The sequence below is a fragment of the Bombina bombina genome, chromosome 7, assembly GCF_027579735.1.
Source record: "Bombina bombina isolate aBomBom1 chromosome 7, aBomBom1.pri, whole genome shotgun sequence".
NCBI classification, from domain to species: Eukaryota; Metazoa; Chordata; class Amphibia; order Anura; family Bombinatoridae; genus Bombina; species Bombina bombina.
In genome coordinates this window covers 147083337-147108660 of record NC_069505.1, presented here as the reverse complement: position 1 = coordinate 147108660, position 25324 = coordinate 147083337, and the positions used below count along the sequence as shown (strand labels likewise).

Here is a 25324-nt window from a genome sequence, read left to right as displayed (position 1 = left end):
GCAAATCAGGTCACCTAAATGGAAGGCACCACGGCTTGCAAAACCTTTCTCCCAAAAATAGCCTCAGAAGAAGCAAAAGTATCAAACTTGTAAAATTTGGTAAAAGTGTGCAGTGAAGACCAAGTCGCTGCCCTACATATCTGATCAACAGAAGCCTCGTTCTTGAAGGCCCATGTGGAAGCCACAGCCCTAGTGGAATGAGCTGTGATTCTTTCGGGAGGCTGCCGTCCGGCAGTCTCGTAAGCCAATCTGATGATGCTTTTAATCCAAAAAGAGAGAGAGGTAGAAGTTGCTTTTTGACCTCTCCTTTTACCGGAATAAACAACAAACAAGGAAGATGTTTGTCTAAAATCCTTTGTAGCATCTAAATAGAATTTTAGAGCGCGAACAACATCCAAATTGTGCAACAAACGTTCCTTCTTTGAAACTGGTTTCGGACACAGAGAAGGAACGATAATCTCCTGGTTAATGTTTTTGTTAGAAACAACTTTTGGAAGAAAACCAGGTTTAGTACGTAAAACCACCTTATCTGCATGGAACACCAGATAAGGAGGAGAACACTGCAGAGCAGATAATTCTGAAACTCTTCTAGCAGAAGAAATTGCAACTAAAAACAAAACTTTCCAAGATAATAACTTAATATCAACGGAATGTAAGGGTTCAAACGGAACCCCCTGAAGAACTGAAAGAACTAAATTGAGACTCCAAGGAGGAGTCAAAGGTTTGTAAACAGGCTTAATTCTAACCAGAGCCTGAACAAAGGCTTGAACATCTGGCACAACTGCCAGCTTTTTGTGAAGTAACACAGACAAGGCAGAAATCTGTCCCTTCAGGGAACTTGCAGACAATCCTTTTTCCAATCCTTCTTGAAGGAAGGATAGAATCTTAGGAATCTTAACCTTATCCCAAGGGAATCCTTTAGATTCACACCAACAGATATATTTTTTCCAAATTTTGTGGTAAATCTTTCTAGTTACAGGCTTTCTGGCCTGAACCAGAGTATCGATAACAGAATCTGAGAACCCTCGCTTCGATAGGATCAAGCGTTCAATCTCCAAGCAGTCAGCTGGAGTGAAACCAGGTTCGGATGTTCGAACGGACCCTGAACAAGAAGGTCTCGTCTCAAAGGTAGCTTCCAAGGTGGAGCCGATGACATATTCACCAGATCTGCATACCAAGTCCTGCGTGGCCACGCAGGAGCTATCAAGATCACCGACGCCCTCTCCTGATTGATCCTGGCTACCAGCCTGGGGATGAGAGGAAACGGCGGGAACACATAAGCTAGTTTGAAGGTCCAAGGTGCTACTAGTGCATCCACTAGAGCCGCCTTGGGATCCCTGGATCTGGACCCGTAGCAAGGAACTTTGAAGTTCTGACGAGAGGCCATCAGATCCATGTCTGGAATGCCCCACAGCTGAGTGACTTGGGCAAAGATTTCCGGATGGAGTTCCCACTCCCCCGGATGCAATGTCTGACGACTCAGAAAATCCGCTTCCCAATTTTCCACTCCTGGGATGTGGATAGCAGACAGGTGGCAGGAGTGAGACTCCGCCCATAGAATGATTTTGGTCACTTCTTCCATCGCCAGGGAACTCCTTGTTCCCCCCTGATGGTTGATGTACGCAACAGTTGTCATGTTGTCTGATTGAAACCGCATGAACTTGGCCCTCGCTAGCTGAGGCCAAGCCTTGAGAGCATTGAATATCGCTCTCAGTTCCAGAATATTTATCGGTAGAAGAGATTCTTCCCGAGACCAAAGACCCTGAGCTTTCAGGGATCCCCAGACCGCGCCCCAGCCCATCAGACTGGCGTCGGTCGTGACAATGACCCACTCTGGTCTGCGGAATGTCATCCCTCGTGACAGGTTGTCCAGGGACAGCCACCAACGGAGTGAGTCTCTGGTCTTCTGATTTACTTGTATCTTCGGAGACAAGTCTGTATAGTCCCCATTCCACTGACTGAGCATGCACAGTTGTAATGGTCTTAGATGAATGCGAGCAAAAGGAACTATGTCCATTGCCGCTACCATCAACCCGATCACTTCCATGCACTGAGCTATGGAAGGAAGAGGAACGGAATGAAGTATCCGACAAGAGTCTAGAAGCTTTGTTTTTCTGGCCTCTGTCAGAAATATCCTCATTTCTAAGGAGTCTATTATTGTTCCCAAGAAGGGAACCCTTGTTGACGGAGATAGAGAACTCTTTTCCACGTTCACTTTCCATCCGTGAGATCTGAGAAAGGCCAGGACTATGTCCGTGTGAGCCTTTGCTTGAGTAAGGGACGACGCTTGAATTAGAATGTCGTCCAAGTAAGGTACTACAGCAATGCCCCTTGGTCTTAGCACAGCTAGAAGGGACCCTAGTACCTTTGTGAAAATCCTTGGAGCAGTGGCTAATCCGAAAGGAAGCGCCACGAACTGGTAATGCTTGTCCAGGAATGCGAACCTTAGGAACCGATGATGTTCCTTGTGGATAGGAATATGTAGATACGCATCCTTTAAATCCACCGTGGTCATGAATTGACCTTCCTGGATGGAAGGAAGAATAGTTCGAATGGTTTCCATCTTGAACGATGGAACCTTGAGAAACTTGTTTAAGATCTTGAGATCTAAGATTGGTCTGAACGTTCCCTCTTTTTTGGGAACTATGAACAGATTGGAGTAGAACCCCATCCCTTGTTCTCTTAATGGAACAGGATGAATCACTCCCATTTTTAACAGGTCTTCTACACAATGTAAGAATGCCTGTCTTTTTATGTGGTCTGAAGACAACTGAGACCTGTGGAACCTCCCCCTTGGGGGAAGCCCCTTGAATTCCAGAAGATAACCTTGGGAGACTACTTCTAGTGCCCAAGGATCCAGAACATCTCTTGCCCAAGCCTGAGCGAAGAGAGAGAGTCTGCCCCCCACCAGATCCGGTCCCGGATCGGGGGCCAACATTTCATGCTGTCTTGGTAGCAGTGGCAGGTTTCTTGGCCTGTTTTCCCTTGTTCCAGCCTTGCATTGGTCTCCAAGCTGGCTTGGCTTGAGAAGTATTACCCTCTTGCTTAGAGGACGTAGCACTTTGGGCTGGTCCGTTTCTACGAAAGGGACGAAAATTAGGTTTATTTTTTGTCTTGAAAGGCCGATCCTGAGGAAGGGCGTGGCCCTTACCCCCAGTGATATCAGAGATAATCTCTTTCAAGTCAGGGCCAAACAGCGTTTTCCCCTTGAAAGGAATGTTAAGTAGCTTGTTCTTGGAAGACGCATCAGCCGACCAAGATTTCAACCAAAGCGCTCTGCGCGCCACAATAGCAAACCCAGAATTCTTAGCCGCTAATTTAGCCAATTGCAAAGTGGCGTCTAGGGTAAAAGAATTAGCCAATTTGAGAGCATTGATTCTGTCCATAATCTCCTCATAAGGAGGAGAATCACTATCTACCGCCTTTATCAGCTCATCGAACCAGAAACATGCGGCTGTAGCGACAGGGACAACGCATGAAATTGGTTGTAGAAGGTAACCCTGCTGAACAAACATCTTTTTAAGCAAACCTTCTAATTTTTTATCCATAGGATCTTTGAAAGCACAACTATCCTCTATGGGTATAGTGGTGCGTTTGTTTAAAGTGGAAACCGCTCCCTCGACCTTGGGGACTGTCTGCCATAAGTCCTTTCTGGGGTCGACCATAGGAAACAATTTTTTAAATATGGGGGGAGGGACGAAAGGAATACCGGGCCTTTCCCATTCTTTATTAACAATGTCCGCCACCCGCTTGGGTATAGGAAAAGCTTCTGGGAGCCCCGGCACCTCTAGGAACTTGTCCATTTTACATAGTTTCTCTGGGATGACCAACTTGTCACAATCATCCAGAGTGGATAATACCTCCTTAAGCAGAATGCGGAGATGTTCCAACTTAAATTTAAATGTAATCACATCAGGTTCAGCTTGTTGAGAAATGTTCCCTGAATCAGTAATTTCTCCCTCAGACAAAACCTCCCTGGCCCCATCAGACTGGGTTAGGGGCCCTTCAGAAACATTATTATTAGCGTCGTCATGCTCTTCAGTATCTAAAACAGAGCAGTCGCGCTTACGCTGATAAGTGTTCATTTTGGCTAAAATGTTTTTGACAGAATTGTCCATTACAGCCGTTAATTGTTGCATAGTAAGGAGTATTGGCGCGCTAGATGTACTAGGGGCCTCCTGAGTGGGCAAGACTCGTGTAGACGAAGGAGGGAATGATGCAGTACCATGCTTACTCCCCTCACTTGAGGAATCATCTTGGGCATCATTGTCATTGTCACATAAATCACATTTATTTAAATGAATAGGAATTCTGGCTTCCCCACATTCAGAACACAGTCTATCTGGTAGTTCAGACATGTTAAACAGGCATAAACTTGATAACAAAGTACAAAAAACGTTTTAAAATAAAACCGTTACTGTCACTTTAAATTTTAAACTGAACACACTTTATTACTGCAATTGCGAAAAAACATGAAGGAATTGTTCAAAATTCACCAAATTTTCACCACAGTGTCTTAAAGCCTTAAAAGTATTGCACACCAAATTTGGAAGCTTTAACCCTTAAAATAACGGAACCGTTTTTAACTTTAACCCCTTTACAGTCCCTGGTATCTGCTTTGCTGAGACCCAACCAAGCCCAAAGGGGAATACGATACCAAATGACGCCTTCAGAAAGTCTTTTCTAAGTATCAGAGCTCCTCTCACATGCGACTGCATGCCATGTCTCTCAAAAACAAGTGCGCAACACCGGCGCGAAAATGAGACTCTGCCTATGCTTTGGGAAAGCCCCTAAAGAATAAGGTGTCTAAAACAGTGCCTGCCGATATTATTATATCAAAAAACCCAAATAAAATGATTCCTCAAGGCTAAATATGTGTTAATAATGAATCGATTTAGCCCAGAAAAAGTCTACAGTCTTAATAAGCCCATGTGAAGCCCTTATTTACAATCGTAATAAACATGGCTTACCGGATCCCATAGGGAAAATGACAGCTTCCAGCATTACATCGTCTTGTTAGAATGTGTCATACCTCAAGCAGCAAGAGACTGCACACTGTTCCCCCAACTGAAGTTAATTGCTCTCAACAGTCCTGTGTGGAACAGCCATGGATTTTAGTGACGGTTGCTAAAATCATTTTCCTCATACAAACAGAAATCTTCATCTCTTTTCTGTTTCTGAGTAAATAGTACATACCAGCACTATTTCAAAATAACAAACTCTTGATTGAATAATAAAAACTACAGTTAAACACTAAAAAACTCTAAGCCATCTCCGTGGAGATGTTGCCTGTACAACGGCAAAGAGAATGACTGGGGTAGGCGGAGCCTAGGAGGGATCATGTGACCAGCTTTGCTGGGCTCTTTGCCATTTCCTGTTGGGGAAGAGAATATCCCACAAGTAAGGATGACGCCGTGGACCGGACACACCTATGTTGGAGAAATGAATTTTTTTTTTAGCATATTTACATATGCTACTGTGTAGGATCCCCCCCTTAGCCCCCAACCTCCCTGAACCCCCCCAAAACCGCTCTCTAACCCTCCCCTCTGCCTTATTGGGGGCCATCTTGGGTACTGGCAGCTGTCTGCCAGTACCCAGTTTACAATAAAAAGTGTTTTTTTTTCTCTTTGTTTTTTTTTTTTTCTGTAGTGTAGCTTCCCCCCCCCCCCACCCACAGACAAACCCCCACCACTTTGCTGATTATTTTATTTTTCGATTTTTTAATCTTTTTTATTTGCACATTTTCTGCAGTGTAGCGGTTCCCACCCGCTCCCTCCCCGTGCACGCGCCCGCCCCCACCCTCCCGTGCACGCGTACGCGCCCCCAGCCACCCCCGCCCACGATCCCGCCCCCCTTCACTTCCACAGGGCCATCGATGGCCGCCACCCGCCTCCCGGTCCGGCTCCCACCCACCAACGCAGGTAGCCACCGATCTCCGGTGCAGAGAGGGCCACAGAGTGGCTCTCTCTGCACCGGATTACTTAAAAAGGTTATTGCAGGATGCCTCCATATCGAGGCATCACTGCAATAACCGGAAAGCAGCTGGAAGCGAGCAGGATCGCTTCCAGCTGCTTTCCACACTGAGGACGTGCAGGGTACGTTCTCAGGCATTAACTGCCTTTTTTCTGAGGACGTACCCTGCACGTCCTCAGTCGTTAAGGGGTTAAAACTGATGTATGAGTGAGGTGGGAGGTGTATTTATAGGCATTGAGAGTTAGGAAACTTTGCCCCCTACTGGTAGGAATGCATATCCCATCAGTAACTAGCTTGTGGACTCTTGCCACCTATATGAAAGAAAGCTCAATCAATATGATAAAAGGCATGGTAAGTGCAATTATGAAGAATGACAGAAGATAGTTAAAGGGACATGAAACCCAAAAAAAATTTTCCGTGATTTAGAAAGAGCATGTCATTTTAAACAACTTTCTAATTTACTTCTATTATCTAATTTGCTTCATTCTCTTGATATCACTTGCTGAAAAGCATATCTAGATATGCTCAGTAGCTGCTGATTGGTTGCTGCACATAGAGGCCTTGTGTGATTGGCTTCAACAAAGGATATCTAAAGAATTGAGCAAATTAGATAATAGAAGTAAATTGGAAAGTTGTTTAAAATTACATGCCCTATCTGAATCAAGAAAGTTTAATTTTGACTAGACTGTCCCTTTAAGTATATTCTGCAGTATACCTTTTTCTTAAGGCAAGTCATTTCATGTACTTAAGAGACGTTGTACACTAGATTTTTCTTTGCATAAATGTTTTGTAGATGATCCATTTATATAGCCCATCTGGGAGTGTTTTTGCAAAAATGTATAGTTTTGCTTATTTTTTTCATAACATTGTGCTGATTTTCAGACTCCTAACCAAGCCACAAAGTTTTAGATGTATACGGATACCTGCAGCTCCTGTTTGTGCTATCGGTCTTTTCTTATGCAGGGGAGGGGGGAGTGTCTGCTGTTCCCATTTTCTCAGCTCCTTTCCGTGGGTGTCCCAGCCTAACCCCATCAACAGAGCTAAACTGGGAGCTTCCAAGTAAGTTTTTAAAAGGTTTTAAATTGTATTTTTAGATCATTGTCTGTGCATATTCTTCTTTATAGCAGTGTATATTACATGCAGTTATATGAAAAGTGGTGTATACTGTCCCTTTAACATATGTTTACCAAAACTAAATGCATGACAAAAAAATAAAATCTGTGTAGATTTATTTTCTGTCACATCATTTTTTCCATGAGAAGTTATATGAAGCCTATTTATGACAGGATGACTAAAATGTTAAATCCTCAAAATGACGCATGTCAGGTTGTAATACGCCCACAACAGTTAAGTTAAAGAGACAGTCCAGCCAAAATTAAACTTTTATGATTCAGATAAAGCATGCCATTTTAAACAACTTTCCAATTTACTTTTATCTTAAGCTTTGTTTTCTTGGTATTCTTTGTTAAAAGCTAAACCTAGGTAGGCTCATAAACAAATTTCTAAGCCGTTGAAAGACGCCTCTTATAGACAGTTGTTCAGTTAGACAGTTCCAGTTCATCTGTGCCATATAGATAACACTGTTCTCACTCCTGTGGAGTTATGAGTCACCACTGATTAGCTAAAATGAGTCTGTCAAAAGAACTGGGATAAGGAGGCAGTCTGCCGAGGCTTAGAAATAAGGTAGTCACAGAGGTAAAAAGTGTATTAATATAACCATATTGGTTATGCAAAACTGGGGAATATCTTTTTTAAAAAATAAACATTTTTAAGTAGACTGTCCCTTTATTTGTGTGTGCGTGTGTGTGTGTGTATATTTATTGAGTTTACTCCTGCCATCAGAACTGCTTCAGTGGTAGGAATGTTGTATTGACTGAATATTCACAGTTAACATACACATATTACATTTAAATATTGATTCCCACAGATTTATACTGAACTATGAAATTAAATATTTTGAATATTACATATGATAAAAGGGATTTATTTTCAATAAGCATTACATATATACAGTATATATATATATATATATATATATATATATATATATATATATATATATATATATATACACACACACACACATATACAGTATATATATATATATATATATATATATATATACACACACACACACACATATACAGTATATATATATATATATATATATATATATATATACACATATACACACACACATATACAGTATATATATATATATATATATATATATATATATATATATATATATATATATATATATATATATATATATATATATATATATATATATATACACACACACACACACACATATATATACACATATACATACACACCCACACCGGTATATATACACACACATATATATACATATACATACACACACACCGGTATATATACACACACATACACACACACAGAGACTATATAATATCTATATATGCTTTTGAAGAAAATGTATTAATACATTATTCATCAATTTTACAAGAATTGTAACCTTGAAAAAGGGAGTATACAGGAAGGAACCCAGAGATATCAACAGTTTGATAATCTACAGTTATACTATCTACAGTTGTTAATGGCTGTTTAGAAAGATATTGCAATAATTATTCATTAAAATCGTGGGAAGATAAAACAGATTATTTTACTGCACATATTATCAATAAGTACACTCAGATTGTGAACAAGGATTAACGGTTAGGACACTAAGGACTTTACACACATACATTTTTGTGATAAAGCTACTGATTACAGATATTAATTCTGTATACTACTGGTTAATCAAATGCCAGAGCATACATTTGTAGTGTATAACAATAGTATTCCACATACACTACACAGTAAGAGCAAGATTATTAACATGTCATTAAATTTAGTCTCTGAGATATTACAAGAGCAATGTGCTAACCCAGTAAGGCAGAAGGAACCAAGGGCAGTAAATTCCTGGTTAAAAATATGGTGAGGGCTTTGACTTTTTACTTGGGTACAATTTATACAGTACGGATGGATTGCACCTGAACAATATGGATGTACTGTAGGTGTGTTGGGGGAGGATATTAGTAGCGTTAGAGAATCTTTTAAACTAAGGGCAGGGGGGGGGGGGGGGAATCCGTTCAAACATAATAGACCTGACAGATTGGTCTGAATATGATACATCTGGAATATCTCAAAGCTTAGATCATAAAGGGAACATCTAAGAAATAACACATTTTGAGGGAAAAGCACCAAGAAGCAACAGAAAGCACAAGAAAATTAAAATGTATGACAACCAATGCAAGAAGCGTGACTGGTAAAATGAGTTTGAACTCTTAGCAGCAGAAGAGGAATTTGATATTATCATAACTGAAACCTGTTGGAATGATTTATATGACTGGGCAGTTAATTTACAAGGTTATACCTTATTTAGAGGGATAGGGGTAATAAAAGGGGAGGAGGAATTTGCATGTATATTAAATCTAAACTCGAATCTACAATAAGAGGATATTTATGAAGATACAGGTGATAATGTAGAGTCCAAACAGAAGGGAGAAGTTAGTAAGCTCAACCATGCATAATATTAAGTATATATAATAATCCTTTTGCCAATCTATACTTGAGGAGGTGCAGCCTGGTAAATGAATATTCACAACAATTAAGTAGAAAAGTGGCTATACCGGTATAAGGTATATCCTGAAAGACCAGGATAATTGCACCCTCCTTTAATAAATAACACAACACAAGGGTATATGTGCAAAATAAAAAAGTTTATGTGTAAATGCAATCATGATTCAATAAATAAATACATATACAAAATAGGCACAAAGACACACATAAAAGACAACACATGGGCCCCTCATACAACCCTAAAAGTAACTAAGCCGGCCAATAATGAAATACCCAACGCTCAAAGCGCCGCTAACTAAAGTGCCAAATGTCATTCAACTTGTGCCAGATGGTGAAAAATGTGCAGTCATGTATCTGAATAAGTATACGTGATGACTTATACCATAATTAGAGATATCAATGGTCAGTTTGTACGTCACGATTTATATCATATAGTGACAATTGCAGCATGCAAAACAAATAGCAGGTAGCAAGTAGATCAGTAGACATCAAGCATGTAGTTATGTATCCCAAAGTAATTGCTTGATAGCTGTTATCATAAACAATGAAATGGTCAGTTCATAAGTCACAGTTCATCTCTTATAATGTAGTAACAGTTGCAGCATGCAAAGCAAGTAGCAAATAGCGAATTAATTAATAAGCAACAAGTTGATCATGTTATATTATGCCCCAACGGTTAAGCATGAGTAAAGTGACACCAAGCATGCAAAGTCACTTAAAGAAAATAAATGAAGGCTGCCGCTATAACCCTGTGTGGGGTATCCACATGAGTGCTGTTAGAATGGAGAGAAGGTAAGTGTTCGTTATCAATATCCGTTAACAGACGGACAGATGGTCATACCATATTCAGGAGGTGTGATGACCCATATATACTACCTTTCCTTACTGATGAGTACTTGGATAGAATCCAATCAGTCTGTTAACGGATATTAACAGACGGATTGCTCATGCTTAACAGACGAATTTACTCATGCTTAACCCCTTAATGACAGAGGACTTACCAGGTACGTCATAGGAAAAACTTCCCTTAATGACAGTTGACGTACCTGGTACGTCCTCTGTTGTCTGAAGTGCTGGAAGCGATCATGATCGCTTCCAGCTGCTTACAAGGGGATTGTAGTGATGCCTCAATATTGAGGCATCACTACAATCCCCATTTCACATACCGATGCAGAACGGGCCACTCTGTGGCCCCATCTGCATTAGCTATGTATGTGCACAAAGTAGTTGGTGGGTGGGAGCTTCTTTTTGAACTTATGCCCCTAGGTGTTGATTCCCCAACTGATCGGTCTTTACTTCTTATTTCACCCGTTGCGGCGGTTGCGGCGGGTGTGCGCGAGCGTGCGCGCGCACGCCAAATATACCGGCAAGAAAATAAAAAGATTAATGTAGATGCAGGGGCATCTCTGTTTTTTAGTAAGGGATCTGGGAGGGGGAGGGATGTAGGTTATTTAGGGGGGCCAGCTACACTACAGAAAACAAAATATTTTATATTAAAAAAGTAAGTAAAAAATATTTTGGGGAGCAAATTGGGTACTGGCAGACAGCTGCCAGTACCCAAGATGGCGGCAAATAGATAGAGGGGGAGGGTTAGAAAGATGTATGGGGGGATCAGGGAGGTTGTGGGGTAAGGAGGGATCCATCACTGCAGACTGTATGACAAAAAATTAAAAAAAATATTTTTATTTCAGTACTGGCAGACTTTCTGCCAGTACTTAATATGGCGGTGACAATTGTGAGGTGGGGAGGGAAGAGAGCTGTTTGAGGGGGGTCAGGGGGGGATCAGGGGGTGGGATGTGTCAGGTGGGAGGCTGATCTCTACACTAAAGCTCAAAATTAACCCCACAAGCTACCTAATTAACCCCTTAACTGCTGGGCATATTACAAGTGTGGTGCGCAGCGGTATTTAACGGCCTTATTATTACCAAAAAGCAACACCAAAGCCATATATGTCTGCTATTTCTGAACAAAGGGGATCCCAGAGAAGCATTTACAACCATTTGTGCCATAATTGCACAAGCTGCTTGTAAATAATTTCAGTGAGAAACCTAAAATTTTGAAAAATGTAAGTTTTTTTTTAATTTGATCGTATATGGCGGTTAAATGGTGGCATGAAATATACCAAAATGGGCCTAGATCAATAATTTGGGTTGTCTACTACACTACACTAAAGCTAAAATTAAACCTAAAAGCTCCCTACAAGCTCCCTAATTAACCCCTTCACTGCTGGGCATAATACACGTGTGGTGTGCAGCGGCATTTAGCGGCCTTCTAATTACCAAAAAGCAACGCCAAATCCATATAGGTCTGCTATTTCTGAACAAAGGGGATCCCAGAGAAGCATTTACAACCATGTATGCTATAATTGCATAAGTTTTTTGTAAATAAATTCAGCGAGAAACCTAAAGTTTGTGAAAAAAATTGTGAAAAAGTCAACAATTTTTTTTATTTGATCGCATTTGGCGGTGAAATGGTGGCATGAAATATACCAAAATGGGCCTAGATAAATGCTTTGGGATGTCTTCTAAAAAAAAATATAAACATGTCAATGGATATTTAGAGATTCCTGAAAGATATCAGTGTCCCAATGTAACTAATTTTGAAAAAAAAGTGGTTTGGAAATAGCAAAGTGCTATTTGTATTTATGGCCCTATAACTTGCAAAAAAAGCAAAGAACATGTAAACATTGGGTATTTCTAAACTCAGGACAAAATTTAGAAACTATTTAGAATGGGTGTATTTTGGTGGTTGTAGATGTGTAACAGCTTTTGGGGGTAAAAGTTAGAAAAAGTGTGTTTTTTTTCAATTTTTTCCTCATATTTTATATTTTTTTATAGTAAATTATAAGATATGATGAAAATAATGGTATCTTTAGAAAGTCCATTTAATGGCGAGAAAAACGGTATATAATATGTGTGGGTACAGTAAATGAGTAAGAGGAAAAACAGAATTTATGTTTACCTGATAAATTACTTTCTCCAACGGTGTGTCCGGTCCACGGCGTCATCCTTACTTGTGGGATATTCTCTTCCCCAACAGGAAATGGCAAAGAGCCCAGCAAAGCTGGTCACATGATCCCTCCTAGGCTCCGCCTACCCCAGTCATTCGACCGACGTTAAGGAGGAATATTTGCATAGGAGAAACCATATGTTACCGTGGTGACTGTAGTTAAAGAAAATAAATTATCAGACCTGATTAAAAAAACCAGGGCGGGCCGTGGACCGGACACACCGTTGGAGAAAGTAATTTATCAGGTAAACATAAATTCTGTTTTCTCCAACATAGGTGTGTCCGGTCCACGGCGTCATCCTTACTTGTGGGAACCAATACCAAAGCTTTAGGACACGGATGAAGGGAGGGAGCAAATCAGGTCACCTAAATGGAAGGCACCACGGCTTGCAAAACCTTTCTCCCAAAATAGCCTCAGAAGAAGCAAAAGTATCAAATTTGTAAAATTTAGAAAAAGTGTGCAGTGAAGACCAAGTCGCTGCCTTACATATCTGATCAACAGAAGCCTCGTTCTTGAAGGCCCATGTGGAAGCCACAGCCCTAGTGGAGTGAGCTGTGATTCTTTCAGGAGGCTGCCGTCCGGCAGTCTCATAAGCCAATCGGATAATGCTTTTAATCCAGAAGGAGAGAGAGGTAGAAGTTGCTTTTTGACCTCTCCGTTTACCAGAATAAACAACAAACAAAGACAAAGTTTGTCTGAAATCCTTAGTAGCTGCTAAGTAAAATTTGAGAGCACGAACTACATCCAAGTTGTGCAACAAACGTTCCTTCTTTGAAACTGGATTAGGACACAAAGAAGGCACAACTATCTCCTGGTTAATGTTTTTGTTAGAAACAACTTTTGGAAGAAAACCAGGCTTAGTACGCAAAACCACCTTATCTGCATGGAACACCAGATAAGGAGAAGAACACTGCAGAGCAGATAATTCTGAAACTCTTCTAGCAGAAGAAATTGCAACCAAAAACAAAACTTTCCAAGATAATAACTTAATATCAACGGAATGTAAGGGTTCAAACGGAACCCCCTGAAGAACCGAAAGAACTAGGTTGAGACTCCAAGGAGGAGTCAAAATTTTGTAAACAGGCTTGATTCTAACCAGAGCCTGAACAAAGGCTAGAACATCTGGCACAGCTGCCAGCTTTTTGTGAAGTAACACAGACAAGGCAGAAATCTGTCCCATCAAGGAACTTGCAGATAATCCTTTTTCCAATCCTTCTCGAAGGAAGGATAGACTCTTAGGAATCTTAACCTTGTCCCAAGGGAATCCTGCAGATTCACACCAACAGATATACCAAATTATGTGGTAATTTTTCTGGTTACAGGCTTTCAGGCCTGAACAAGAGTATTAATAACAGAATCTGAGAACCCTCGCTTTGATAAGATCAAGCGTTCAATCTCCAAGCAGTCAGCTGGAGTGGGTCGAACGGACCTAGAACAAGAAGGTCTCTCAAAGGTAGCTTCCATGGTGGAGCCGATGACATATTCACCAGATCTGCATACCAAGTCCTGCGTGGCCACGCAGGAGCTATCAAAATCACCGACGCCCTCTCCTGATTGATCCTGGCTACCAGCCTGGGGATGAGAGGAAACGGCGGGAACACATAAGCTAGTTTGAAGGTCCAAGGTGCTACTAGTGCATCCACTAGAGCCGCCTTGGGATCCCTGGATCTGTACCCGTAGTAAGGAACTCTGAAGTTCTGACGAGAGGCCATCAGATCCATGTCTGGAATGCCCCACGGTTGAGTGACTTGGGCAAAGATTTCCGGATGGAGTTCCCACTCCCCCGGATGCAATGTCTGACGACTCAGAAAATCCGCTTCCCAATTTTCCACTCCTGGGATGTGGATAGCAGACAGGTGGCAGGAGTGAGACTCCGCCCATAGAATGATTTTGGTCACTTCTTCCATCGCTAGGGAACTCCTTGTTCCCCCCTGATGGTTGATGTATGAACTTGGCCCTCGCTAGCTGAGGCCAAGCTTTGAGAGCATTGAATATCGCTCTCAGTTCCAGAATATTTATCGGTAGAAGAGATTCTACCCGAGACCAAAGACCCTGAGCTTTCAGGGATCCCCAGACCGCGCCCCAGCCCATCAGACTGGCGTCGGTCGTGACAATGACCCACTCTGGTCTGCGGAAGGTCATCCCTTGTGACAGGTTGTCCAGGGACAGCCACCAACGGAATGAGTCTCTGGTCCTCTGATTTACTTGTATCTTCGGAGACAAGTCTGAATAGTCCCCATTCCACTGACTGAGCATGAACAGTTGTAATGGTCTTAGATGAATGCGCACAAAAGGAACTATGTCCATTGCCGCTACCGTCAAACCTATCACTTCCATGCACTGCGCTATGGAAGGAAGAGGAACGGAATGAAGTATCCGACAAGAGTCTAGAAGTTTTGTTTTTCTGGCTTCAGTCAGAAAAATCCTCATTTCTAAGGAGTCTATTATAGTTCCCAAGAAGGGAACCCTCGTTGACGGAGATAGAGAACTCTTTTCCACGTTCACTTTCCATCCGTGAGATCTGAGAAAGGCCAGGACAATGTCCGTGTGAGCCTTTACTTGAGGAAGGGACGACGCTCGAATCAGAATGTCGTCCAAGTAAGGTACTACAGCAATGCCCCTTGGTCTTAGCACCGCCAGAAGGGACCCTAGTACCTATGAGAAAATCCTAGGAGCAGTGGCTAATCCGAAAGAAAACGCCACGAACTGGAAATGCTTGTCCAGGAATGCAAACCTTAGGAACCGATGATGTTCCTTGTGGATAGGAATATGTAGATACGCATCCTTGAAATCCACCTTGGTCATGAATTGACCTTCCTGGATGGAAGGAAGAAGTGTTCGAATGGTTTCCATCTTGAACGATGGAACCTTGAGAAACTTGTTCAAGATCTTGAGATCTAAGATTGGTCTGAACGTTCCCTCTTTTTTGGGAACTATGAACAGATTGGAGTAGAACCCCATCCCTTGTTCTCCTAATGGAACAGGATGAATCACTCCCATTTTTAGCAGGTCTTCTACCCAATGTAAGAATGCCTGTCTTCTTATGCGGTCTGAAGACAACTGAGACCTGTGGAACCTCCCCCTTGGAGGAAGCCCCTTGAACTCCAGAGAATAACCTTGGGAGACTATTTCTAGCGCCCAAGGATCCAGAACATCTCTTGCCCAAGCCTGAGCGAAGAGAGAGAGTCTGCCCCCCACCAGATCCGGTCCCGGATCGGGGGCCCGCATTTCATGCTGTCTTGGTAGCAGTGGCAGGTTTCCTGGCCTGCTTTCCTTTGTTCCAGCCTTGCATAGGTCTCCAGGCTGGATTGGCTTGAGAAGTATTACCTTCCTGCTTAGAGGACGTAGCCCTTGGGGCTGATCCGTTTCTGCGAAAGGGACGAAACTTAGGTTTATTTTTGGTCTTGAAAAGACCTATCCTGAGGAAGGGCGTGGCCCTTGCCCCCAGTGATATCAGAGATAATCTCTTTCAAGTCAGGGCCAAAGAGTGTTTTCCCCTTGAAAGGAATGTCAAGCAATTCGTTCTTGGAAGACGCATCCGCTGCCCAAGATTTTAATCAAAGCGCTCTGCGCCACAATAGCAAACCCAGAATTTTTTCGCCGCTAACCTAGCCAATTGCAAGGTGGCGTCTAGGGTGAAAGAATTAGCCAATTTAAGAGCACGAATTCTGTCCATAATCTCCTCATAAGAAGAAGAATTACTAATAATCGCCTTTCCTAGCTCATCAAACTAGAAACACGCGGCTGCAGTGACAGGGACAATGCATGCAATTGGTTGTAGAAGGGAACCTTGCTGAACAAACATCTTTAGCAGACCTTCTAATTTTTTATCCATAGGATCTTGGAAAGCACAACTATCTTCTATGGGTATAGTGGCGCGCTTGTGTAGAGTAGAAACCGCCCCCTCGACCTTGGGGACTGTCTGCCATCAGTCCTTTCTGGGGTCGACTATAGGAAAACAATTTTATAAATATGGGGGGAGGTACTAAAGGTATACCGGGCCTGTCCCATTCTTTACTAACAATGTACGCCACCCGCTTGGATATAGGAAAAGCTTCGGGGGGCCCCGGGGCCTCTAAGAACTTTTCCATTTTACATAGTGGTTCTGGAATGACCAGATAATCACAATCATCCAAATTGGATAACACCTCCTTAAGCAGAGCGCGGAGATGTTCCAACTTAAATTTAAAAGTAATCACATCAGGTTCAGCTTGTTGAGAAATGTTTCCTGAATCTGAAATTTCTCCCTCAGACAAAACCTCCCTGGCCCCCTCAGACTGGTGTAGGGGCCCTTCAGAAACCATATCATCAGCGTTCTCATGCTCTACAGAATTTTCTAAAACAGAGCAGTCGCGCTTTCGCTGATAAGTGGGCATATTGGCTAAAATGTTTTTGATAGAATTATCCATTACAGCCGTTAAATGTTGCATAGTAAGGAGTATTGGCGCACTAGATGTACTAGGGGCCTCCTGTATGGGCAAGACTGGTGTAGACGAAGGAGGGGATGATGCAGTACCATGCTTACTCCCCTCACTTGAGGAATCATCTTGGGCATCATTTTTACTAAATTTTTTTATGACATAAAATACATATAGTTAAATGAGAAGGAACCTTGGTTTCCCCACAGTCAGAACACAATCTATCTGGTAGTTCAGACATGTTAAACAGGCATAAACTTGATAACAAAGCACAAAAAACGTTTTAAAATAAAACCGTTACTGTCACTTTAAATTTTAAACTAAACACACTTTATTACTGCAATTGCGAAAAAGTATGAAGGAATTGTTTAAAATTCACCAAAATTTCACCACAGTGTCTTAAAGCCTTAAAAGTATTGCACACCAAATTTGGAAGCTTTAACCCTTAAAATAACGGAACCGGAGCCGTTTTTATATTTAACCCCTTTACAGTCCCTGGAATCTGCTTTGCTGAGACCCAACCAAGCCCAAAGGGGAATACGATACCAAATGACCCAGAATAAATGATTCCTCAAGGCTAAATATGTGTTAATAATGAATCGATTTAGCCCAGAAAAAGTCTACAGTCTTAATAAGCCCTTGTGAAGCCCTTATTTACTATCTTAATAAACATGGCTTACCGGATCCCATAGGGAAAATGACAGCTTCCAGCATTACATCGTCTTGTTAGAATGTGTCATACCTCAAGCAGTAAGAGACTGCACACTGTTCCCCCAACTGAAGTTAATTGCTCTCAACAGTCCTGTGTGGAACAGCCATGGATTTTAGTTACGGTGCTAAAATCATTTTCCTCATACAAACAGAAATCTTCATCTCTTTTCTGTTTCTGAGTAAATAGTACATACCAGCACTATTTTAAAATAACAAACTCTTGATTGAATAATAAAAACTACAGTTAAACACTAAAAAACTCTAAGCCATCTCCGTGGAGATGTTGCCTGTACAACGGCAAAGAGAATGACTGGGGTAGGCGGAGCCTAGGAGGGATCATGTGACCAGCTTTGCTGGGCTCTTTGCCATTTCCTGTTGGGGAAGAGAATATCCCACAAGTAAGGATGACGCCGTGGACCGGACACACCTATGTTGGAGAAATTACAGCTAAACGCAAACACTGCAGAAATGTAAAAATAGCCATTGTCATTAAGGGTAAGAAAATTGAAAAATGGTCTGGTCATTAAGGGGTTAAAGGGCCATGATACCCACATTTTTTCTTTCATGATTTAGAAAGAGAATGCATTTTTAAACATCTTTCTAATTTACTTCTATTATCTAATTTGCTTTATTCTCTTGATATCCATTGCTGAAAAGCATATCTAGATATGCTCAGTAGCTGCTGATTGGTTGCTGCACATAGAAGCCTCATGTGATTGGCTCACCCATGTGCATTGATTTTTCTTCAAATAAGGATATCTAAAAAATGAAGCAAAATAAATAATAGAAGTAAATTGTAATGTTGTTTAAATTTGTATGTTCTATCTGAATCATGAAAGAAAGATTTTGGGTTTAGTGGCCAATTAACCGTTGGGGCAGTAAGGGATGTAACAAATGCATGCAAAAGGGCGATCAGATTAGTCAAATTTGAAAAAGGAAATTTATGCTTACTTGATAAATTGATTTCTTCTACGATACGACGAGTCCACGGATTTCATCCTTACTTGTGAGATATTATCCTCCTGCTAACACCACAAGTAAGGATGAAATCCGTGGACTTGTCGTATCTTGTAGAAGAAAAGGAAATTTATGCTTACCTGATAAATTGATTTCTTCTACGATATGACGAGTCCACGGATTTCATCCTTACTTGTGGTGTTAGCAGGAGGATAATATCCCACAAGTAAGGATGAAATCCGTGGACTCGTCGTATCTTGTAGAAGAAATAAAAGTTATTGCCAAAGAGAAAATTTTTTTTTTTTTTTAAAGTATATAAATATCAAAAAATCTAAAAAGGAAAAATATAGGTACATTAAAATGTGAGAAAGGTGACATGATTGACAGTTACCAGGGCTAAGGTGCTAAACCATTTGTTTCCTTCAGTATACACAAAAGGGGTACCAATGGGAGAGAAAAAAACTGGATAATATCAAGGTAAATAAAGCTCCAGGTTCAGATTGAATATACCCAAGGGTCATTAAGGGAACTTAGCACTGACTGTGACTAATCCAAACCTCTGCTTTTAATTTTTCTAAACTTGTTATCCTCAAGCATAGTACCCCGTAACTGGGGTAGTGCTACTTTTAAAAAAGGGAAGCAGGGTTGATCCAGAAAACTATAGACAGTAAGCCTAACATCCATCATGGGGAAGATACTAGAAGGGGTTATATTCAAGAGTATATTTGAAAAAATAAGATTAGATTCTATGAGGAGGTAAGCAAAAAGTTAGATAATGGTGAATCAGTTAATGTGATTTACTTGTATTTTGCTAAGGCTTTTGACACAGTGCCAGTAATTAGTGTGGTCCCTAGAGATCGGTGCTGGGCCCTGTTCTATGTGAAAGTACGCAAAAAGTTAGATAAAGGTTAATCAGTTGATCTGATTTTTTTTTATTTTTGCCAAGGCGTTTGACACAATGCCAGTAATTAGTTTGGTCCCTAGAGATCAGTGCTGGGCCTTGTCCTTTTTAAAAAAAATGTTTTATAAAAAAAACACTTGATGGAAGGATTACATAGCAACATCTATATTTTTGCAGATTATTCAAAGGTGTGTAAAGTGATTAGGTCAGTGTAGGGTGTAATTGTTTTGCAAGGGGATAAACAAAAATTGGAAGAATGGGCTGGTAAATGGCAAATGAGACTTTATATACAGTTATTCTGCTCTACATTTGTAGCCAAGTCCATGACACACAAATAATGGACAGACCTTCAAAATAGAAGATCCCAGCAAAGCAAGGAAATTATTTCCATAAAATAGTAATATGGGATTGTCTACTACCCAAAGAACGTCAACCAAGGGCAGAGTTGTCCTACTTTATGCAAAAATGCATTATTGTTGGTTTATTCTAATGGATTCTAACATACATAAAGTACAATGGAAAAGAGTAAGTCTTTTCTTGGTAACACTCAAAAATCAACAAAACCATGAGAAAGACAAAGGCAAAATACAAATAAAAAGGAAAATGGTCAATTTCAGATTAGTTTGATTCTACATTATTACAAATGACAGTTCACCCTCCAGAGTTTTATGATGAAAGCAAAATCTTACCTCTTCATTTCTCCACTTGTTGAACATGTAAGTGTAGTCTGCGGGAAAGCCGGCAAACTTGCCCTTGAAGAACGCCACGTAAAAACAAGATGAGTAGTAGTTTACAAACTGGAAGAGGAACATCTTCATGGTAAGTCGGTTCTCATATTCCAGATGGGTTCTAGGGATTTCTGTAAAATAAAGACATGCAAATTAAATATTTAAAATTTTGTATGTATCTCATTAATGTCAAAATCTGTACCAGTATTAAAAGTGTTTGCATATCTCTCTATTTTTTTTTTTTTTTAAACAAAGCATCCTAACCTGCAATGACTCATGCATTACCTAAATAAAGAATGATCAGGGTATTATGATTAGCTAATTCAAGGCAAAAAGATCCCAAATGCACAGATATCCAGAATCACAAAATGTATTACAAAGTCAATATAGATACAGTATATACATCTCTCTCTTACATATATATATATATATATATATATATATATATATATATATATATATATATATATATATATATATATATATATATATGTATATATATATATATATATATATATATATATATATATATATATATACACACATATATACACACATATATACACACACACACACACACACCATTGTAAGTTAATAAATAGAAAGAGTGGAGCTCTAGAACAACTAAATGTCATCATATATACACATATGCACACAAACTTGCATTCAGTCTAAGATTCTGATATCTATGTACTGCAAGGCACAAGTTTAACATTAGGTGGCACCACCTTCACATAGAGATGCCTGGATTTACAGTAAATGATATTGCTAGCTTTGGTTTTTGCCATCAAAAGGTCTAAAAAAAAAAAAAGGTGTTGGGAATGAAATTGCAGCACTGATTGCATTTAAAGGGGTGAGGAATTTAAAAAAAGAAAGAAAAAAAAACATGCATTATACATTTCTTCAACATTTCCTACAAGACAGAAATGCCATTGAAGTTTTTTTGTGTACCAGAATATCTCCAATCACATATTTACACACATGCATATGTAAGCAAAAGATAGACACTTTACAATGAATATTTAACATATAAAGGTACACACTTAATCATATATTAAAAGGAACATGAAAGATGAAACCCACATTTTTTCTTTCATGATTCAGATAGAACATGCAATTTTAATAAAATTTCGAATTTACTTCTATTATCTAATTTGCTTCATTCTTTTGATATCCTTGGCTGAAAAGCATATATAGATAGGCTCAGTAGCTCCTGATTGGTGGCTGCACATAGATGCCTCGTGTGATTGGCTCAACCATGTGCATTGATATTTCTTCAACAAAGGATATCTAAAGAATGACGCAAGTTAGACAATAGAAGTAAATTGGAATGTTGTTTAACATTGTATTCATACCCAAAACATGAAAGAAAATGTTTGGGTTTAGTGTCCCTTTGATCTCAGAGATGCTTTTGCTACATGCTTCATAATTGCAATAATTATACTGCAGCTTTGCATTTACTGTCTGTGCCTGTATGCAAATGAATTAATTCTAATCCAAGTGATACTTTTACATTATTATATATCCCAGTTACGATCAGACTCAAAACTTAAAGGGACAGTCAACTCAAAATATTTATTGGTTTAAAAGATAGATAATCCCTTCATTACCCATTCCTCAGTTTTGCACAACCAACACAGTTATATTAATCCACTTTTTACCTCTGTGATTACCTTGTATCTAAGCATCTTCTGAGTGCCCCCTGATCACATGACTATCTATTGACTTACATTTAAGCCAATTACTGCTGTGTTGTTAGAATCCACGGGCGTCAGCACAATTTTATCTATATGGCTCACATAAACTAGCTTCCCCTGATGTGAAAATCAAATACAAAAGCATGTGATCATGGGGCTGTCTTCAGGGACTTAGAAACAGAAAGAAATTTAGAGGTTTAATATTTATAAAGTATAAGTATGTTAATATAAGCCATGTTGGTTGGGCAAAGCTAAGGAATGGGTAGTAAAGGCGTTATCTATCTTTTTAAATAATAACAATGTTTGTGTTGACTGTCCCTTTAAAGGGACATAATAACCATATGCTAAATCACATGATAGTAATGCAGCATAGCTGTAAAAAGCCGACAAGAAAATTTCACCTAAACATCCTTATGTAAAAAGGAAGATCTATTACCTTAAATGCATCCTTCAGCTGCATGTTTAAAAAATAAATAAAAAAACAGCAAAACTGCTTCCTCAGTGCTGATGTCACACTTTGCTGGGATTTCACTTAAATCTTGCAGGATTTCATAATAAACTTCCTTGAACTATGGCGAGAAATACATGCGTGTGCATGCTCTCTTGCAAGTCCTGGGACTAGCATCCTGAGTGGCTGCTTAAAGTCCCTTTACAGTAGGATGCGACTACGGAGGAAATTTTGAGGAAAAATATTTTCTTTTTTTACATAGGGATGTTTAAGTGACATTTTCTAGTCAGTGTTTTACAGCTATGCTGAATCACTTTCAAGTGCTTTAACTTTCTGCAGCCAATGTTTCTGAGCAAGCTGTGCCAACCCACTTCCCACACTACAGCAGCAATTTCCAGCAGAAAGCCTGCTTGTGAGCTTCAGCTGGAGATGGTTTTGCTTTTAGTATACAGTCCATAAGGCTGTGTGAGGAAGTCATTGTTTATCTTTATTACACAAAGGTTGGCACCCCAAATTACCAAAACATCCAACTCTGCAACTGAAATGGTTTTGAAGATGATTCACTTTGGACTCCATTAGCTCTATTTCTGGAAAACATTTGTTGACAATCATTCGAAATAACCACTTGTTGATTTGCCATTCTGACGGAGAGACTTGCCTTTTGCTTAGGAAGTCGGCTGCAATGTTTTCCACTCCTAGAACATGAACTGCAGCAAGTAGAGGAACATGACCCTGAGCCCAGCTGAAGATGTGAGAGACCTCCTTTAGGGCAGCTAAACTTCTTGTCCCTCCCTGAAACTGAATATAGGCAGTGATCATCTTGTTATCTGACAATCTGTATTGCTTTTCCTATTAGATGTCCTTGAAAGGCTAGCAAATCTTGAGAAACCACTTTGATTTCCAAAAGATTTGAGTAAGGTAGATCCTGATCCTGCATGTCCCATGCTTCTTAAGCAAACATTCCTTGACAAAGTGCTCCCCATCTGGGTTTGCTGGCATCCACCAATGTAAGGCTTGCCTTAGGTTCCAAGGAAAAAGAATCTGCTGAGAAAGACTGCTGCAATTTGTGAGGAAAGGATTTTGAAAAGGACGCATCCTCCACCTTGCCTATTTCACCATATATATTACCAATGACATATGAACCAGAAGTCTTATCCACTGATGGGCTGTCAAAAATTTGACTTGTCGCAGATTCAGAAAACACTTTCTTGAGACAATTCCATTTAAGGTGTTGAACTGGGCCCCCATGAAACAATAATTCTTATGAAGGAACAAGATGACTTTTCTCGAAGTTTATAAACCAACCGTGTCTTTGAAGTGTTTGAAGTAAAATGTCTATGTGAAAAACAGAATTTATGCTTACCTGATAAATTACTTTCTCCAAAGGTGTGTCCGGTCCACGGCGTCATCCATTACTTGTGGGAATATTCTCTTCCCCAACAGGAAATGGCAAAGAGCACAGCAAAAGCTGCCCATATAGCCCCTCCTCAGGCTCCGCCCCCCAGTCATTCGACCGACGGTTAGGAGAAAAAAAGGAGAAACTATAGGGTGCCGTGGTGACTGTAGTGTATAGAGAAAGAAATTTTTCAAACCTGATTAAAAAACCAGGGCGGGCCGTGGACCGGACACACCGTTGGAGAAAGTAATTTATCAGGTAAGCATAAATTCTGTTTTCTCCAACATTGGTGTGTCCGGTCCACAGCGTCATCCATTACTTGTGGGAACCAATACCAAAGCTTTAGGACACGGATGAAGGGAGGGAGCAAATCAGGTTACCTAAACAGAAGGCACCACGGCTTGCAAAACCTTTCTCCCAAAAATAGCCTCCGAAGAAGCATAAGTATCAAATTTGTAGAATTTGGCAAAAGTGTGCAGAGAAGACCAAGTCGCTGCCTTACATATCTGATCAACAGAAGCCTCGTTCTTAAAGGCCCATGTGGAAGCCACAGCCCTAGTAGAGTGAGCTGTGATTCGTTCAGGAGGCTGCTGTCCGGCAGTCTCATAAGCCAATCGGATGATGCTTTTCAGCCAGAAAGAAAGAGGTAGCAGTAGCTTTTTGTCCTCTCATCTTACCAGAATAAACAACAAACAAACAAAGCTGAAGTTTGTCTGAAATCCTTTGTTGCGTCTAAATAGAACTTTAAAGCACGGACCACATCTAAATTGTGTAACAAACGTTCCTTCTTTGAAACTGGATTTGGACACAGAAAAGGAACAACTATTTCCTGGTTAATATTCTTGTTGGAAACTACTTTTGGAAGAAAACCAGGTTTAGTACGCAAAACAACCTTATCTGAATGGAACACTAGATAAGGTGGATCACACTGCAAAGCAGATAATTCAGAAACTCTTCTAGCAGAAGAAATAGCAACCAAAAACAGAACTTTCCAAGATAGTAACTTGATATCTATGGAATGTAAAGGTTCAAACGGAACCCCTTGAAGAACTGAAAGAACTAAATTTAGACTCCAAGGAGGAGTCATGGGTCTGTAAACAGGCTTGATTCTGACCAAAGCCTGTACAAAAGCTTGTACATCTGGTACAGCTGCCAGTCGTTTGTGTAACAACACAGATAAAGCAGAAATCTGTCCTTTTAGAGAACTCGCTGACAACCCTTTATCCAAACCCTCTTGGAGAAAGGAGAGAATCATAGGAATTTTAATCTTACTCCAGGAGAATCCCTTGGATTCACACCAACAGATATATTTTTTCCATATTTTATGGTAAATCTTTCTAGTCACAGGTTTTCTGGCTTGAACCAGAGTATCTATCACAGAATTTGAAAACCCACGCTTGGATAAAATCAAGCGTTCAATTTCCAAGCAGTCAGCTGCAGAGAAACTAGATTTGGATGTTCGAATGGATCTTGTACTAG

The 25324-nt window shown here is 40.2% G+C and overlaps 1 protein-coding gene across 9 annotated transcripts in view; it reads right to left on the bottom strand.

Annotated features, from left to right (window-relative positions):
* The window catches only part of ANO5 (anoctamin 5), a 599368-nt gene that overhangs the window by 147120 nt on the left and 426924 nt on the right, over positions 1 to 25324 (bottom strand). For all 9 annotated transcript variants that reach the window (XM_053720371.1, XM_053720372.1, XM_053720374.1 and 6 more), the window contains one exon: positions 20266 to 20435. In XM_053720371.1, the coding sequence (XP_053576346.1) occupies positions 20266 to 20435 (170 nt within the window). The remainder of the gene's footprint in view (positions 1 to 20265; positions 20436 to 25324) is intronic.